Consider the following 18,589-nt stretch of genomic DNA (forward strand, 5'->3'; position numbering starts at 1 on the left):
GAGGAAAAAAACACGAACAACGCCAACTTGCTAAATTAAACAGGCTAAGGGCTTGTGTCCACAGCGGATGTTTTTTTCAAGGCGGACCGCTTTGAAAATCTAAAATATGCATGCTCAGAGCGTTTGATGAGCGGCGCTGTTTTTTTTTTTTATCCACTTTTTCTCCCATTTTCTATATTTTCTCCCATCCCAATTTCGTATCATCCAATTCTACCCTCCCCTGTCACGGTCACGGACGCTGTTTCTTGCCTCCCACAAGCCGGCTGCAATGTGGACTAAGTCATACATAGCACAAGTCCCCTCCGGTACTTGAGGTAACAGCAGTCTCATCTTTTCACCTGCGCAGCTCGATCTCTCAGTGGCGAGGAGTAACGCGTGGGAGGCTCACGCTGCCCCCGACACTTCCTGATTCTACTGCGCAGGCGCACCAACCGACCTGTAGGAGTCGCTGTCCACAACGCCCGATCCTCACCCATCAGTTTCCCACCCCCTAATACGGCCAATGTGTATTAGTACGGACGACCAGCTAAACTGAAAGCAAATGTGGAGCGCTGGGCTCGAACTGACGAGCCCAGCGTCTCCAGCATTTCGTGGCGAGTGCCTTGCCCACTACGCCACGTAGCCGCCCGGTTGAGCGGCGCTGTTAATAGAACTCAACTATAGGGCGCCAATAATGTGGTCAAGAGGCATGGTTTCTATCTTGATCCTGAACTGGCGTGACTTCTCTTTATTCACATGGTAAGCAGCAGCAATACAACTCTTCTCTCTCTGAGAGACATTGGGGGAGAGAACGAAATGGGTGTATACCTTTGCTTTTATAGTTGCCATAAGGTAGAGTACCTGGGTGGCTCCGCCTAGAGCGCCCTCCAGTGGGAACAGATATATATGCAACTAGGCAATCACAGGTGGAGACAATTATATATGCAGGTAAACAGTTACTAGTGTAAACAGCCATATGTACAGTTAGACAGTTACTAACAATCCTACACAGAGCCTCTGATCTCAACAGGCGCTTCTCTCCAAAAGTTGAACTATTTCAACTTTATGCGCTGGGAGCGCTCCGCCCAAAAACGCTTGCCGCCGAGAGCGCTAAAACGCGAGGCGCGGCGCTGGGAAAAGGAGCGCGCCTGTCGCGTCTTTAGCATAGAAATGAATGACAGAAAGGAGCTGGCAACTCATAAAAGGCTGGCTGTCGACTAGGGCTGACCCCTATTAATCGATTAGTCGACTAATCGGTCGAAAGGGGCCGTAGTCGACTGGCCAACCTCTTAATCGAATATAATAATAAAAAAAATACAAAAAAATTGATATTTTCTTTTATATATATATATATATATTTTTTTTTATCATTTTTTCAAAAGAAAAGAGGCATAGAAGCGTGGCTAACGCTAATGGCACGCATACCAGAGGCAACTGCCTACGAAAACAGGCACAGAGGCACTGAAAGAGGATTTCACCCATCTAATGAACACACTATACTAGACAAATATCAAGATGTATCCATCAGTGGACCAATTGCATGCTTTTGCAGAGGACAAGAAGCCTTCAGTCGACTCCTTCAGACATTAAGCACCCCCCACAGCCCAAATGGAATGATACAAAAAAAAAGTATATATATATATTTTTTTAAGTCGACCAATAGTCGACTAACGGCAAATTTTGGCCAATCCTAGTCGACCATCCAAATCCTTAGTCGGGGACAGCCCTACTGTTGACACGGCCCTGTTACAACCCCAGTATGTCTAGGCCGGGAAGGGGTGAATAACATAAAGGATGATTGTGTTGTAATTAGTGATAAATTAACCAAATGATAAATAATTCAATGCCCACAAGTGTAGGTGAAAGAAAGTAATATATTGTGCCTTTTTATATATACAAACAAAACAGACTAATAGACAATGACTGGTGGATTTGATACACACAACCAAGGGGAAAAGGGGGGGGGGGAGAAGGGAAAAGGAGCTTGAATGATGCCAAAGGAATAAACTAAGTAAAACAAAACACAACTAACTAAGTAAGGAATATCTTGTCTACCTATACACAAACACAAAGGTCAAATAAAACCTACTGCTCACTACCTACACTGACTAACCAAACATATGTCCAAAACATACAATGAGTGGCATCACTCCTGACCTAGTGTGTCTAGACAATACTATCACTACGTGTAGCACCAAATGTGTTGGGCCCCTTACCTGCTCCAATTCCCAACCCACACACGCACTACCAAGTTGGCTAAATATATCAGAGTCAAACATTTAACCAACAGCCTAGAGACAAAAAGGAGGGGGAGAAACAGGAAGTGCTACATGGGTTTTAAAACAAGAGGAGGGCTTCCGATTGGTCAACTGGTGATTTGCTTGATGGCTGGGATGACTGGCTGGTTTCCAATTAGTGTCCTGATGAAGGACAGGAACCTGGATCAGAGTATAGCAGGTGGAGGGAGTGGGAGAGAGAGAAGGAGAGATGGAGAGAAAGGGGGGGGGGGGCACAAAAGTACAAACAACATACAACAGCCACATGCTGGAACATAACACCCCCATACACAAAAACAAACCCATCTCCCATTTTCTTTTGTACATACTATTTTTATCACACACATTTTACACTCGAGATAAGGCATCCGCAAACACGCTATTGGTACCCTTCTTATGGCGAATGTCCAGATCATAGTTTTGGACCATCAGGGACCAACGCATAAGGCGCTGGTTGTGATTGTATATATATTTACAATACTAGCGGGTTGTGGTCAGTATAAACAACCACAGGCATGGAACTAGACCCAACATGGACCTCAAAATATTGTAACGCAAACAACAAAGCAAGGGCTTCCTTCTCGATCGTGGAGTAATTCAGCTGGTGTTTGTTGAACTTTCGAGAGAAGTAACACACAGGATGATCAATCCCATGGACCTCCTGTTGCAAGACAGCACCAGCTCCCATACCACTGGCATCTACATCCAACTTAAATGGTAGTGCAAAATCTGGTGCCGCAAGACCAGGAGCACTACACAAAAGAGCCTTCACACTTTCAAAAGCATTCTGGCAGTCTGGGGTCCATTTAAACTCCCTAGAGGGACTAAGCAGGTTGGTGAGAGGGATAACCACAGTGGAGAAGTTTCTACAAAAACTCCTGTAGTAACCCACCATGCCTAGAAACCGCCGCAGCTCCCGCCTGGTGGTGGGTGCTGGGAAAGCTGTAATAGCAGAGACCTTAGCTTCCACAGGGCGCACTGCCCCACTTGCTTACCTAGATAAGTGACTGTGGCTTTACCAAATTCACACTTTGCCAGATTCACAGTCAAAGACGCTGCTGCTAGCTTCTCAAATACAGTACCAAGGGTTTCCACATGTTCCGACCAGCTAGAAGAATACACAACTAGGTCATCAAGATATGCATTGCAGTTTGGAACATTGGCTAGAACCAAGTTCACCAGTCTCTGAAATGTCACCGGGGCATTTCGCAGTCCAAAAGGCATCACATTATACTGTAGAAAATTATCTGGGGTCACAAAGGCAGAAATATCTGAAGCACGAGCGGTTAATGGGACCTGCCAATAACCTTTCAGCAAATCAAGCTTGCTTACAAACAATGCTGAACCAAGATTGTCAATGCAATCTTCCATACGAGGCAATGGATACGAATCTGGGACAGTGACTGCATTCACCTTGCGAAAGTCTGTACAGAACCTGTGAGTATTATCTGGCTTCGGGGTGAGAAGATATGGAGAACTCCAGGGGCTAGAGCTTGGCTTGGCCAAGCCATGTTCCTGAAGATACTCTACCTCCCGTTTCATAATACCCCTCTTGGTTTTATAGGTACAGCATTCCTAACATCAATATCATGTTTTAAGATGGTTGTCTGAGAAGGTACATCACCAAAAATAGATGGATGGTCTGTGGTTAATTGTACAATGTCAGCTCGCTGCTCCTCCGACAAGTAAGGCAAATGAGATGGTAGCTCAGCAAGCATCTCTGAATTAGACAACCTAGCACATTGCTGTCGAGCATTTCGAAGCACTAAACCATCCTCATCATCATTAACACCAGAAGCAATCACCTGAACCGAAGCAACTGAGGTGGTTGCTTTTTCCCTCTACCTCCTCTGGCTGAGGGTTCTCTCTAAGGTGATACAACTTCAACATGTTAATATGGCAAACACGAGGCTTGCGGTCAGGGGTACTTATCACATAATCAGTGTCACTGAGCTTCTCAACAACCTCATATGGACCAGAGAAACGTGCAGACAGTGCAGAACCTGAAATGGGCAACAACACTAAAACCTCATCACTTGTTTTGAACGAATGAGAAACAGCCTTCCTATCATAATGGCCTTTCATAGTGGACTGAGATGAAGACAAGGCCTCTTTAGCAAGAGAGCAGGCCTGATGTAGGCGCTCTCTGAACTGGCTGACATAGTCAAACTTTAGTCTTTGGACTAGACTCGGACATAAACGTTTCTTTTAGAACCTTCAATGGGCCTCGTACAGTATGGCCAAAGACAAGTTCTACAGGGCTAAACCCCAATGACTCTTGCACACATTCTCTAGTGGCAAACAACACAAATGGGACAGCATCATCCCAACTTTTCCCTGTCTCCAAACAATATTTACGAAGCATCGACTTGAGGGTCTGGTGCCAACGTTCAAGCGCACCTTGTGTTTCAGGATGATATGCACTAGAGACCTTGTATGTCAGGGAGGGGCAACTGGCGGCCCGCGGGCCGCATGCGGCCCTCACCGACGTTCCATGCGGCCCCAGGCCAATATTAAAAAAAAAATATATATATATATTAATTTTTTATTTTTATTTTTTATTTTTTTTATTTTTTTATTTTTTTTTATTGTATTCGACTAAGAAGAGTTGGCAGTCGACTATGGCTCCTTTCGATCGATTAGTCGACTATTTGACTAATAGGGGTCAGCCCTAGTGTGGACATATGAAACGCTGTTGAAAGTGCCGTGCAGCAATATGGGGGTTTTGATAAACTGTCGGCTGTTGTTACCGATGGAGCACCGGCAATGAAAGGAAAACGCACAGGATTCGCCGGGCTTCTAAGGCAGAGTGGCGTTGAGTGTCCAATGCTGCACTGCATTATACATCAGGTTAGTTCGCTAACATAATTTCCATCTATTGTGGGTCACTAATAATGACCAATGCGAGTCGAGTGTAGTCAAATTATATGCGAGAGTCGTTAAATCGTTTTTCTTTTTTTTTATCTGATATATTTAGAAGGCTCTCTGTGCCAAGAAGCTTGACTACTACTACAGCCATGTTATGGATTTGGTTACCAAGGTTACCAATCTAATTCGTGGAGGCAACAGGTCACTAAACCATAGAAAGTTTGTCTCCTTTTTGGAAGAGATGGACACTGATTATGACGACTTGCAGCTACACACAGAAATCCGATGGCTGAGCCGTCGGAAAGTACAGGAGCGACATTGAAACACTGCAAATGCAATTCAATGATCGGTTTGAAGATTTCAGCGGCATGCAGTCACGGATGCCTATTCTTTAATTGGAGCCAAAGAGTGCTGCCACGCGCTTCCGCGTTTTCCCTGATTGGCTGCGACACGCCCCGCGGCAGCCGCAGAGCGGAGCTCTGCCGCGGAGCGGAGCAGCAGAGCTTGCGGCATTATGTAGCCGTAATCCCCAATGTTTTTCATTTGACGCTTAGCTCAACTGGTATGCCGCTGTGCTGTGGAGCCTGCGGTGCGGTTGGTCACAAGTTTGAATCACTTCAATTTTATTTTATTTTTTATTTTTTACGGCTATCATCTCTCGCTATAAACGTGCATTCTTCCGCTGGTTAAGTTTAGGCATTCTTTCGGAGTTGGTTAAGGTTAGGGTTAAGTTAAGGTTAGGCATTATTTCGGAGTTGGTTAAGGTTAGGGTTAAGTTAAGGTTAGGCATTATTTCGGAGTTGGTTAAGGTTAGGGTTAAGTTAAGGTTAGGGAGGGTTAAGGTTAGGCATTATTTCGGAGTTGGTTAAGGTTAGGGTTTGTCACAGAGAATGCCTGTCTGTCTTTCTTGACGTGGAGGATGCAGCCTATTTCCGCACTGCCGCTCTCTCGCGCTGCCGCGGTCACATGGGCATCATGGCCAATCAGAGAAACGCGACGCACTCTTCCGCTGGGATTAAGCTACACGCGTCACGGATAGCGCTGTTTGCCGGCCCCCTCACCGCTACAGTGTCAGAGCAGCCCCCACCGTTGCAGCTTGAACTGTGCGAGCTACAGTCAGATCCTTTTTTTCAAGCAAAGAGAAATGAGAGGGGAATTTCGTTTTGGAAACTGCTACCTGAGCCCCGCTTCCCACTCCTCAGGGACTTTGCCCTCTCTATGGCCAGTATGTTTGGGAGCACATACATATGTGAGAGCAATTTCTCAAACATGAAGCACATCAAGTCAAAGGAGAGAAACAGGCTGTCGGATGAAACATTATTTCATCTGATGCAGATTGCATGCACAAACATTGAAGTTGACATTCCTGCTATTGTGCGCCAAATGGAGAGACCACAAGTGTCTCATTAAAGACAGGGGGGAGGAGGAGATGATGAAGAGGTGTAGAGGGGGGGAAGGAGATGATGAAGAGGTGTAGAGAGGGGGGAAGAGATGATGAAGAGATGTAGAGAGGGGGGGGGGGGTGATGGAGAGGTGTAGAGAGGGGACCATTATTATTATTATTATTATTATTACAATAATATTATTATTATTATTATTATTATTATTATTATTATTATTATTATTATTATTATTATAACCATTATTGACCCACTGTGGGGTGAGGGTGAATGTCATGCCAGTTTGATAAAGGGTCAATGGGAGGCATGTAGTATTGCACTTTACTTTACTTGCACTTTACTTGTTTACTTTTGTAGTGTTCAGATAACACTAATAACACAAACACAAAGCAGCATTCCTGCTGCATTTCACTACAACAGTAAATCAAAAGTGCAATAATAAATGATTTTGTTAAATGTATACACTTTTATCCTGCTACTAAACAAAACATTCCTGAGTGCTTCATATCCATAACATGCATTTCAGTGTTATAATGTTTTGTTTAGTAGCAGGATAAAAGTTTATACATTTAACAAAATCATTTATTATTGCACTTTTGATTTACTGTTGTAGTGAAATGCAGCAGGAATGCTGCTTTGTGGTTGTTGAGCAGTGGGCTTTAAGTTCATACATTTATTTTATTAGAAGCCTTAATTATAATTGATCATTTTTGTATATATTTGGGGTTACACAGCAATACTTTTAAATTCAGCTGTTTATAAATTCATAAAGTTGAAATTGCATTACTAAATGCATTTGAAATGGAATAAAAACAAAGTTACAACAAATTATAATTGTTTATATACCTTGTGACTATTAGGGCTATTTGAGTGATGGGGTACTACTGGCGGGACTGCCGATAAACAATGCGGCCCCCCAGATTGATTGTGGACATTTTGTGGCCCTCACCATATACAAAGTTGCCCACCCCTGTTGTATGTGATAGCCAAAGACTGTAACACTTGCTTGAAGACTTGAGAGAAAATTTGTGCCTTGATCAGTTTGTATAACCTTTGGGAAACAAAGTAGAAAAGAACTTAGTCAAAGCTTTCCGAACAGCTGTGGTGGTAATATTACGAAGAGGAATTGCTTCAGGAAACCTGGTAGCAGTGCACATTATGGTGAGCAGAAACTGGTTACCAGACTTAGTCTTTGGCAGGGGTCCAACACAGTCAACAATTACTTTCTCAAAAGGTTCACTCATGACAGGTATTGGGCAGAGAGGGGCCGGAGGAATTACCTGATTTGGTTTTCCTGTGAGCTGGCAAGTATGGCAAGTCCTACAGTACTGAGCTACGTCTGTTTTCAACCCAGGCCAAAAGAAGTGTTTCAAGATTCGATTGTATGTTTTTGTGATCCCTAAGTGACCTGACCATTGGTTATCGTGGGCCAAACTCAGTACTTGCTGACGATAGGCGGTGGGTATAACGACTTGATACACAGCACCCCAGTCTAGGCCTCTAGCAGCAGGGGAGGACCATTTGCGCATCAAAATACCTTCATCTAGCAAATACATGACCCTCTTCTCTGCAACATGTTCAGGACTGACCACTAATGCAAAACACTTAGCCAGGGTTGGATAATTTTTCTGTGCCGGAATCAGTTTTTCACAAGTCACAGATAAATGAGGACTACAGCCACTCTTGGTCTGGTCGGTATAGTTTGGGTGACCTTTGGTCTCTTCCAATGGGCACCTAGAGACATCAGGGCTTGCTGTTAGAATGTCATCACTGACAAACAAGGGTGTTAGCACCGAGTCAGCCAGATCAACCATATCACCCATTTCTTCCCCTATTCGTAACTGAGCGCGGGTGACCACGCAGGCAGGGAAAGCCTCAGGGAATGACTGACCCAGGTCTAACATAGGACACGGTTCTGGCTGATCCAATACTTCTAGTACTGGCATCACCTTTCCTCCAGCTATGTCATTACCCATTATGAAGGCAACACCTTCGATTGGCAATGCATGACGCACAGCAATGTCAAAGAACCCAGAAGCCAAAGCTGACTGGACGTGGACGTTATGCAACGGCACAGGAATGAAACCCATTTCAATTCCCTGCACTATAACACTAGAGCCACAGGACGTTTGGTCAGAAAAGGGCAGAACGTTAGCAAGCAGGAAGGACTGCTTAGCACCAGTATCCCTTAGGATATGAACAGACTTCTGATCACTCGGATTTCCAGTGAGCGAAATTAACCCATCAAAAATGAATGGCTTAAAACTAGGATCCGGTTCGGTGGGCTGACCTGAGACGGATGTTCTAATTGTCTTAACAAAGCCTACCCCTTTTGTCTGGCCTGAACTCTGACCTTGCTGTTTACGTTTAAGAATGTTGCAGTCAGCAAGGAGATGCCCAGTCTTATGGCAGTAATAACATTCACGGCCGGTTTGTGAGGGGGCCGGTGTCAGTTTCATATAGCTTGATTGTGACACGGGGCCTTTAGGAAGTGACCCTGCAAACGTATCACTACGGGATGGTGTAAAGACAGTTTTGTGAATAAGCGTGAACTCATCCGCAAACACTGCAGCCTGTGACAAAGAAGTTACCTTCTGCTCATTTAAGTAGACCACAATGCGTTCAGACACACTTCTTAAATTCCTCCAACAGTATCAGTTCTCTAAGAGAGTTGTAGTCAGTAGACTTGTTAGCACTACACCACTTGTCAAAGAGAGTTCCCTTCTCTCTGCCGAACTCAACAAATGTCTGACTTGAGGACTTCTTGTGATTCCTGAATCGTTGCCTATAGGCCTCTGGCACCAACTTGTATGCACGGAGAACAACAGACTTCACAATGTCATATTGCAATGAATCATCAATGGACAGAGAAGAAATCACCTCCTGAGCTTTTCCACTCAGTTTACACTGTAACAATAGAGGCCATGCCTCCTTCGGCTACTGAAGGGATGTAGCAATACGCTCAAATGCACTGAAGTAGGCATCTACTTCGGTCTCCCAAAAAGGTGGAACTAGAGATATATTTTTACTTATGTCAAATGACGGAGACAGAATTGATTGAGATGAAAATTGTGCCATCGGAGACTGGAAACCATCTCTTGCATTTTCCAACTCCAGCTGTCGTATTTTAACAGCCGTTTCAGCCTCGATTTCCAGCTTGCGTACTGCTAGCCTGAAATCAATTTGTCGTGCCTCAGCCTTCTCTTGAGCTTCCATGTGAAGCAGAGTCAAGCGAATTTTCATTTGTGCGTCAACCACTGAACTGTTTTTTTTATTTATTTTTTTATTATCTTTCTTCCCCTCCTTTTTCCCGATTTTTCTCCCATCCCACCCTTCCTGGTTGTTGCGTACTTTCCCCTACTGTTGGTCCGGGAGACCGGAGACTGTCACATGCTTTCCTCCGACGCATGTGCAGCCTGGGGCAGGCCACGCGCAGGTTCTCACCGGGGAGAGTGTAGCGTGTGGGAGGCCACACTATCTCTCCTCAGATCCAACCCTCGCTGAGCAGGCGCCCCGACCGAACTGTAGGGGTCGCTGTCCACAACGCCCAGGACCCACCCTTCACCTTCCCACCCCCTGATACAGCCAATTGAATCAGCGTGAGAGGACAGCCAAGCTGATAGCAACGCCGGGAGCTGGATTCGAACAGGCGAATCCTAGTGTCTCCCGGTGTTGGTGACGAACGTAATCTCCGTGCGCCACCTGCCCCCCAACCACTGAACTGGTTGAGCTAGGAGAGAGCGGGTCAAAGCGAGGTAAGGTAGCAGGTGGTTTCACCTCTGCCTTCGCACCCAAGCCAACCGGTGACTTTTGTTGCTCCTCCTGAAACAAAGGAGAACTAACTTCTGTAGTCCCCTCTTCCTCCAAGGCACTAGAACCAGGCTGCTCTGGCAACACAAGTATCTCCATCTCTACCAATTTGTCCAACACCATAGACCTAATCTCTTTTTTAAGCAGAGACCTTGATATCTGGAGACCATAGTGCTTGCCTATCGGTAACAAATCATCCTTTCGGCACTTAACAAAAATTTCAACAGAGGTATTCTGAACAAACTGATCTATGGTAAACTGTGCCATGTCAGCAGTGGACAGCAACAGTACACCAATCACAAAATACCAATAACAGTAGGAAAGAATTAATTATGTGGATCATCACCACAAACAATCAGCAAAACCAGGAACCCTTTACAGGAGATCCCGGACTGAGCCCCCATTTTATGTTACAACCCCAGTATGTCTAGAGGAAGGGGTGAATAACATAAAAGATGATTGTGTTGTAATTAGTGATAAATGAACCAAATGATAAATAATTCAATGCCCACAACAAGTGTAGGTGAAAGAAAGTAATATATTGTGCCTTTTTATATATACAAACAAAACAGACTAATAGACAATGACTGGTGGATTTGATACACACAACCAAGGGGAAATGGGGGGGGGGGGAGAAGGGAAAAGGAGCTTGAATGATGCCAAAGGAATAAACTTAAGTAAAACAAAACACAACTAACTCAGTAAGGAATATCTTGTCTACCTATACACAAAGGTCAAATAAAACCTACTGCTCACTACCTACACTGACTAACCAAACATATGTCCAAAACATACAATGAGTGGCATCACTCCTGACCTAGTGTGTCTAGACAATACTATCACTACGTGTAGCACCAAATGTGTTGGGGCCCCTTACCTGCTCCAATTCCCAACCCACACACACACATACACTTGTACCAAGTTGGCTAAATATATCAGAGTCAAACATTTAACCAACATCCTAGAGACAAAAAGAAGGGGGGGAAACAGGAAGTACTACATGGGTTTTAAAACAAGAGGAGGGCTTCCGATTGGTCAACTGGTGATTTGCTTGATGGCTGGGATGACTGGCTGGTTTCCAATTAGTGTCCTGATGAAGGACAGGAACCTGGATCAGAGTATAGCAGGTGGAGGGAGTGGGAGAGAGAGAAGGAGAGATAGAGAGAAAGGGGGGGGGGCACAAAAGTACAAACAACAGCCACATGCTGGAACGTAACAGGCCCCTTAAGAGAAGTGTTGAAGGGGCGCCCCAGTGGCGAACCACATAGCGCGCTCAGCCGCGACACGGCCGACCCGGGTTCGATTCCCGAACCCGTCGTTATTTGCCGAATGTCTTCCCCCCACTCTGTCTCCCATTCCTCATCTGTCTCTCACTACTGGACTGCCCAGTAGAAATAAAGCGATAAAACACCAAAAAATTAATCTTAAAAAAAAGAGAAGTGTTGATTTTGAGCTGCAACCCACAACGGGCCGAAAAAACTTGCCGGGTCAGACTGCGCATGTATCGAAAACGACATGATTGGTATGGTTGAGAAGGATAGGCCAAATGATGCACCTACTTGAGCCAGTGTACCATCCCATCCTGAGGCACAATTGCCTCGCGCACCGGTACACTGATGCCAAGTTCAGAGTTGCTCACTCAGCTAGCTAACGTTACCGCTGCTCGCAAGGTTGACGACAGACTGCTGGACTGCCCTGACGACCGAAAACTATGTTACGTCAGTTGCCGCTACATCACCGAGGACTGGCGAGTCACCACTGCGTTGTTGCTAACTAGAAGTTTATCAGGTCGGCATATGGCGGACCACCTCACGTAAGAGTTAAAAGAAGCCATTCCCCATCCCTGGATAAAAATCTGACTGACTGGTGGAAAGTCAATCCGCTTAAGGTCGACACAAATGTGTTTTAATATGTCTAGGCCTCTACATTTCTATATGTTTCATATGCCATGCTGCAATATGTCTCTGCTGTGGAAATAAACCTTTTGAATGAGGAAACAAATATATTTTAGTTATTGGTTGTTAAATTTGGTTTATTTTTGTTCCAATTACTCTATTAATTGATCGTTAACGTTATCAATGATAGAGTAAGGAACGTGCTTACAATTTGCAACCCGAATCGGAATACATCTGAATGTATTCAGGCCATTAATTAATCCGTTTTGTTTCTGCAATGTTCAGCTTGAAGCCTTCAACCAGAAGATGAAGCGAAAACCAGCGAAAACCCCAGCCATCAATGTAAGTAAAATATCTTAAAGGTCCCCTGTTTTGCTATTCCTTTCACTATTTGGGCAATTTTACACAATTCCTGTGAGTCTATGGAACACATCTGTACGTTTTTTCCCCCAAAAAATCATTGTTTTGCATTTCTAATCAAGTACTCTAGAGCAGGGGTTCCCAAACTTTTCAGGCCGGGACCCAGAAAATAAGGCATCAGAGAGCCGCGGCCCAATGCACATCGTCGGGCTTTTTTTTATTTATTTTTTGCCAGGCGACCGATTTTTTAAGCCAAATATCACTTCAATCCTATTAAGTTAGTTCAAGTTAGTTATTCATTTATATGTGCTATTTATGAGAGGGCTAACTTGTTGCAAAATAATAATGATAATAATAATAGCATCATTAAAATACTATTGTTGCTTCGGTTGTTTTCAGCGTTTTATGTGCATAATCTGTTATTTAGTTTGAAATGTTCGTTCAAATAAGTAGATTTTTCGTTTTTGTTTATTTATTAACACTTTGGGTGCCGGGAAACGCTTAAACACGTCATTCCCGGCCATGCTCAAGTTGCCGAAGACGCTTTACAGCCTCTTTAATATCAATATTTCAAAAATCTGGGATCGGATTCATATGTCCCCTCCGCTGGCCTGAGATCCACCAGGAGGACCCACTGAGCTCTCTGGCGGTTCAGGAGCGCCATCTGGTGGCCGATCGGCGCAATCGCTTAACAGGAAGTGCCGTAGAGGTTGTGCTGGACGGCCGTATTACTTCCGGGCACTCGGTACATGTCCCGGGACTCTGGCTCGTCACACTACATAGCGATCGATTGCCAATAACTCGATAAACAACATGATTTGGACGTATATACCATTATACAAGCTGGAGATGGACCGGGTAAATCTACATCCCATAATGATAAAATTTCTACTCTACGATGATCGCCCAACGGCGCGCGGAGACTGGGGTGAGTTTTAGCGTGTAAAGTTACCGTCTTCGATACTAACTGCTATTATCAACATTTGACCCACATTAGATGATTGGTTTAACGCTGCCCACGGAATTATAAACGCCCCCTAGCCCATCCGGTCAACATCAGATGACGTGTAGTAACTTCTAGAAGTACGTCTAGTTGGAATTTTTTATATCGCGCTGATTGCCATAAAACTGTATTGCATCATCAATATAATGTATTTGGGGCTATAGATCACGTTCTGGAGAAAGCTGCAGAAAGAGATGAAAACATACTTATACATTAGACCATACTTTACTATGAATACCGTAATTCCTCTAATAGTAACCGGGTCTCAAATACAAGCCGGGTCTCTATTAATGGCCGGGTGCGCTCTTGAGCTAAGCAATTATAAGCCGGCCTCCTAATACAAGCCGGGTTACTAATATACTGAGCTGCATACTGAGCTAGTTACTTGATTTCACTTTGAAAACGTTGAAATGACCAGTGACCACCTGTAATTGCACTGTTTACTATTTCATACAGTACTTGGTTTCAATAAATGAACCCAGTACATTTTACTGGGTTCAAACTGACACAAAATGTTGATTTATTCATTATGATCCGTTTAAAAATTTGAAATATAGGCCTCCCTCTTATACAGGCCTCCTCCTAATACAAGCCTGGTACCCGCTACAGTTGAAACAAATACAAGCCGGGGTTACTATTAGAGGAATTACGGTATGTGAATGAAAAAGTTTAACGTTGCTACACAATGAACAATACATATAGGACTTTGAATGGGCCCTAATAATGGCAATGTAGCAATAGAATTTAAAAAGTTATAGCCCTGCAAAGAAGGGGACTTTCTCTATAGACAAATAGAGCCGGCAACCTACGGTTGATAATGAATTTAACCCATGGCAGCCAAAGTGTTAAGTTAATATAAAACCATATAGTCACATTTTAGAATACAATAGAATAGAATCTTAGAATACAACTAGAAACACTGTCCTGGCCTGCTTCTAAGTTCAGTGGCCTGACAAAAAAATAAAAAATAATTTTTTTTTTTTTTTTTTTTTTTTTTTTTTTTTTTTTAAATCATCTCACGGCCCTCCCGTGGCTGCTCGCGGCCCACCTTTGGATTGCGACCCCGACTTTGGGAACCACTGCTCTAGAGCAGCATTTTTCCACTTCAAGATTTCAAGCTGTTTTGGGCTGGGCTCCACCCATACTCTCAAATCGCTTTGAGTGACGGTCACCAACCAACGTTACATCCAGCCTGTTTGAAAATACTAGAATCCAACATAGTCTGGTGAAAACGCACCTTATGTTATGGATGGATCATCACTGTTTGTCCTCTTCCTCTTCATAATAATATTCAATAGTTCGCTCTAGCAGGGCTGTACACTGCGACGAGATTATCGTAAATTGCCCCTTAATTTGGTCCATGTGAGTGGAAAATAATATTTGGGGGCAACCTTGCGAGTAGTGATTTCAACCCTTCATTCGCATTTCACTCCTAAATGAATCCATACAAATTGGATAAAAAAAATTGTAAAACATTAGCCTACAACCAGGGCTGTACAGTGCGACATAATGTCATGCCGGTGCTATGAAAAAATCTGTCTGCGATGAATGAACTTACTGCGATAGCCTGTGTGGAAAAAAAGATTTGCATGTGGAGTGAATCTGGGCCACGCAACTTTGTAGTTGTAGTCTATCGTGCAATTAAATACCATTTCCCTGTCTGGTAGAGTCCATACATCCAACACCAAATCCCATAATTCCTAGCGAACAATCTAAATGAAACTGAATGTGGGCTATTGCATCGCCAAAGAAGAACTTCCTTTCAATAAGTTTAAGCCGCAAATTTTGCTCTGCAAGAACAACGGAGCGGATATCAGTCCATCTTATGACCACCACGTCCGATGTGGAGAGATGATAAGAGACCATAGCCAATTAAATTAAGTCTGATCTGGCAGTGATGATTACAATGACGGGGACACGGACACTTCTAACGTTCAGCCGTGCATTAGGTGAGTCGCCCACAGGACGTTTTTCAATACTTAAATACTGTCTACTTAAATTTCCCTCCGGGGATCAATAAAGTATCAACCTATCTATCTATCTAATAATGAGACAATATGCAAATAAGATAATACTAATAATTGTCACGGTTCCCCGTATGAAAGTGGCTTGCAACTTACTGCTGGTAAAATCACTGTTTATTTCTCGTTCTGCATAGTAAATGTGGTAATATTGCCTTGGAATTTCATAATTAATATGTGTGAATAAATTGGAGAACCATAAATATAAAGCCAGATGTACCTTTCAATAGCAGAGTGGACTCGGTGGCTAAAACAGTCTCAACTGTCAGTTGAGACAGCTGCATCAGATAACAGCTGCAACAGTTACTTCAACCCCCACTCAAGCAATGACTAAATTAGAGAACTAACGACACCTTCTCGAACTGACTGTATGTAAATGCTGATCAGAGAAAGCTGGGTTGACCACAAGGCAGACCAGTTTAGACTTGTTGAAGCATGAACACTAACTCACAGACAAAGTAATCTATTAATCAACTGTTTAGTATCAAAAAGTATCATAAGATGTCTGGTATCAGTCTTAGAAAGCACTGACTGTACTTGGATGATATTAGACATCTATAGCCATATAGAAGGAATGTTAAAGTTATATATTATTCATTTAAGAGGAGATTTCTGTAGGGACAGACCCAATCAGGAAGACACTGACGGGGGCCACTAGCGTCCCCCTCTGGGTATTGAGTCAAGATCCACACGGGAGATCAAAGGGGGGGGGCAGCCAGCCTCCCCCCAGAGAAACCCAGAGGGAGGGGCTGCCAGCGCCCACCGGACACCCCCACAAGAAGACGCCGCTGGATTGGACCAGCCATATGTATTATTGGCTAGAAATTATAGGATATAAGGCCCTACATAGGGTTATTCTGGAGCTCTCGGACCCAACCAGGGGTCTGGGGGCTCCCCCACCGCTGAACCACCCAGAAACAACCGTGAGCTGATGCATTGTACGTGAGTAACTCATGGGAAACACCAAATGGTTGTTTATAGATTAGAGTAATGTTGTACAGATCCCTGATCTGTAAACCAGATTTACTCATGTATCATGTGTACAGTAAACCATGTATGTTCAAATTATGTTAACCAAGTGACTGTTTGATGTGCAGTATTTAGGTTTGAAGATGCAAACCTGATTGTGATATTTCTGTACAACAGACAGCTGTTAAATATTATCTGATCATCTTTTGTATGTAGAAGTCAACCTTTTATTCACCTTGGACTCCTGGCTCTAATCAAATAAATCAGCTGAGTTGAACTACAATTCTGGTTTGTCTGGCGTACACGTTTTATTCTTCATCTGCATTAAGCCAGATGAGGAGACCAACCATTCTATCAAGTATGAATCTTTCCTCCTCCTTTCAGACAATCAATCTCATTGTATTGTGCTACAATAACCACAAATTATTGTAGGAAGTCTGTGGGATTTTACTACAGAAATGGTGCCGTGTTGCCCTACCCTTCGTGTCTCCCCCTGAAAAGGTGCGGTAGGGTCTTGTTATATGTATCATATCTGGATCTTGCTGTGTGTTGGGGACACGGGGCGAAGAGCTGGGGTGTTGCTGCGTTTGAAGTGATTAACGATGGGCTTGTTGTCTGAATGGATGAGGGAGAGGAGAAGGATGGAGGTTGGTTGTGTACGCCACTGTTTGGGGCCCGCGGTGAATATGGCGTCTGCATGCAGGGTTGGGGGTTGCGGTGGGAACAACTGGAGCGGTAAATGCAATATTATTAACAATAGAGCTTTGTTTTGTCAGCCAGGACAACAGAGACCAGCTTTATACTGGAAACAGACTATAACAACAACAACAATATCTTAGCTTGTGTGTCCGGAGGTATGACGATCGCGCTTGTTGTGCAGTGAACATGCAAACGTAGGCTTTTTGTGTTTGTGTGTTCATTCAGACACAGGAGGCCGGTCTCGGCCCAGCGGGCCACGGGGGTTAGTTAACTCGTATGGAATGTACGTTGTGAACTATACGGGGGAGTTGCACCAAGAAGGGTGGTGGCGCACAGACTATCTGGTCATGTTGTGGAAGATAGCGTCGCATGACGGCAGGTAAAAGGCTTTTCTTGCTAGGAAGCACGGTTATTCTGTTGTATACGACAGGGGCGCGTTCTGAGTATATAATTGCCCTAAAATTATTCTCAGGAAGAGGGCGCAGGTAAGACGAGGAGATTTGACTGTTCTGAAATGGAAGGGGAGCTGGGTCCAAGGTGCATTGTGTCCCTGCTTGTAGTCACAGATAGCGGGACGGGGACCGTGAGTGGCGGGTCAGTATGGGCATAATTGCGTCGGGCTAAGGGTTCTGTTACTATTTCAGAACATACGAGTCAAGTATGGTGAAAGGTTGTTAGACCCCGGCATGATCAGCGCAGAGGTCTGTGCGATTGCAGGATTAAAACGTAGTAGTTAATGGGAATGTAGGGTGCCGGCGTGTTCAGGGTGCGTTATCCTTTTTAAGCTTGAGCGAAACCGGCCTGTTGATTAATTACGTTCGCTGTGATACAAAAACGATTCGGTCGAACTGACTGATAAGTACTTAATGGTTTTGTTATGATATTTTAATGACCGACGGACATATTATGTTTGAGGCGAGTCCCTGCTGTTGGTTGGGGCTAGCTGGCTAGCTCTGTGGAAAAGTCCGCGGTGAAGCTGGGGACGTTACGATGGCGTTATGAGAGAATTGATTAAACACTGTGGCGGCGATTACAGGTAAGAGGCGGTTGAGACGCAGGGTGGCAAAATTGTGGCCGTTTTGAGGGTTATTATTAATGCGGTAATGTGGTAAATGATATTGAGGATTCGCTGCTTGGTGACGTCATGGTGTTGTGGAGAGTATGTAACGTTCGCGGTGCTATGGAGTGAGGCGGAGAAGGTAGGAGAAAGGGTTCGTGTTGAACTATGTGTGCGGCGTTGGTTGGTGTGAATGTTTTAAAAATTGTTTTCTATTGGAGTGGTTGGCTATTTGAAGCTTGTGTGAATTGT

General features: G+C 44.1%; 1 protein-coding gene across 1 annotated transcript in view; it reads left to right on the forward strand.

Annotated features, from left to right (window-relative positions):
• LOC311231376 (uncharacterized protein) overlaps nucleotides 1-18,589 on the forward strand; it is a 46,060-nt gene that overhangs the window by 9,578 nt on the left and 17,893 nt on the right. Inside the window, exon 5 of the mRNA XM_084317947.1 lies at nucleotides 12,514-12,570. Coding sequence (XP_084174073.1) covers nucleotides 12,514-12,570 — 57 coding nt within the window. The remainder of the gene's footprint in view (nucleotides 1-12,513; nucleotides 12,571-18,589) is intronic.

Source organism: Notolepis coatsorum (assembly GCF_963971535.1).
Source record: "Notolepis coatsorum genome assembly, chromosome: 7".
Lineage (NCBI taxonomy): Eukaryota > Metazoa > Chordata > Actinopteri > Aulopiformes > Paralepididae > Notolepis > Notolepis coatsorum.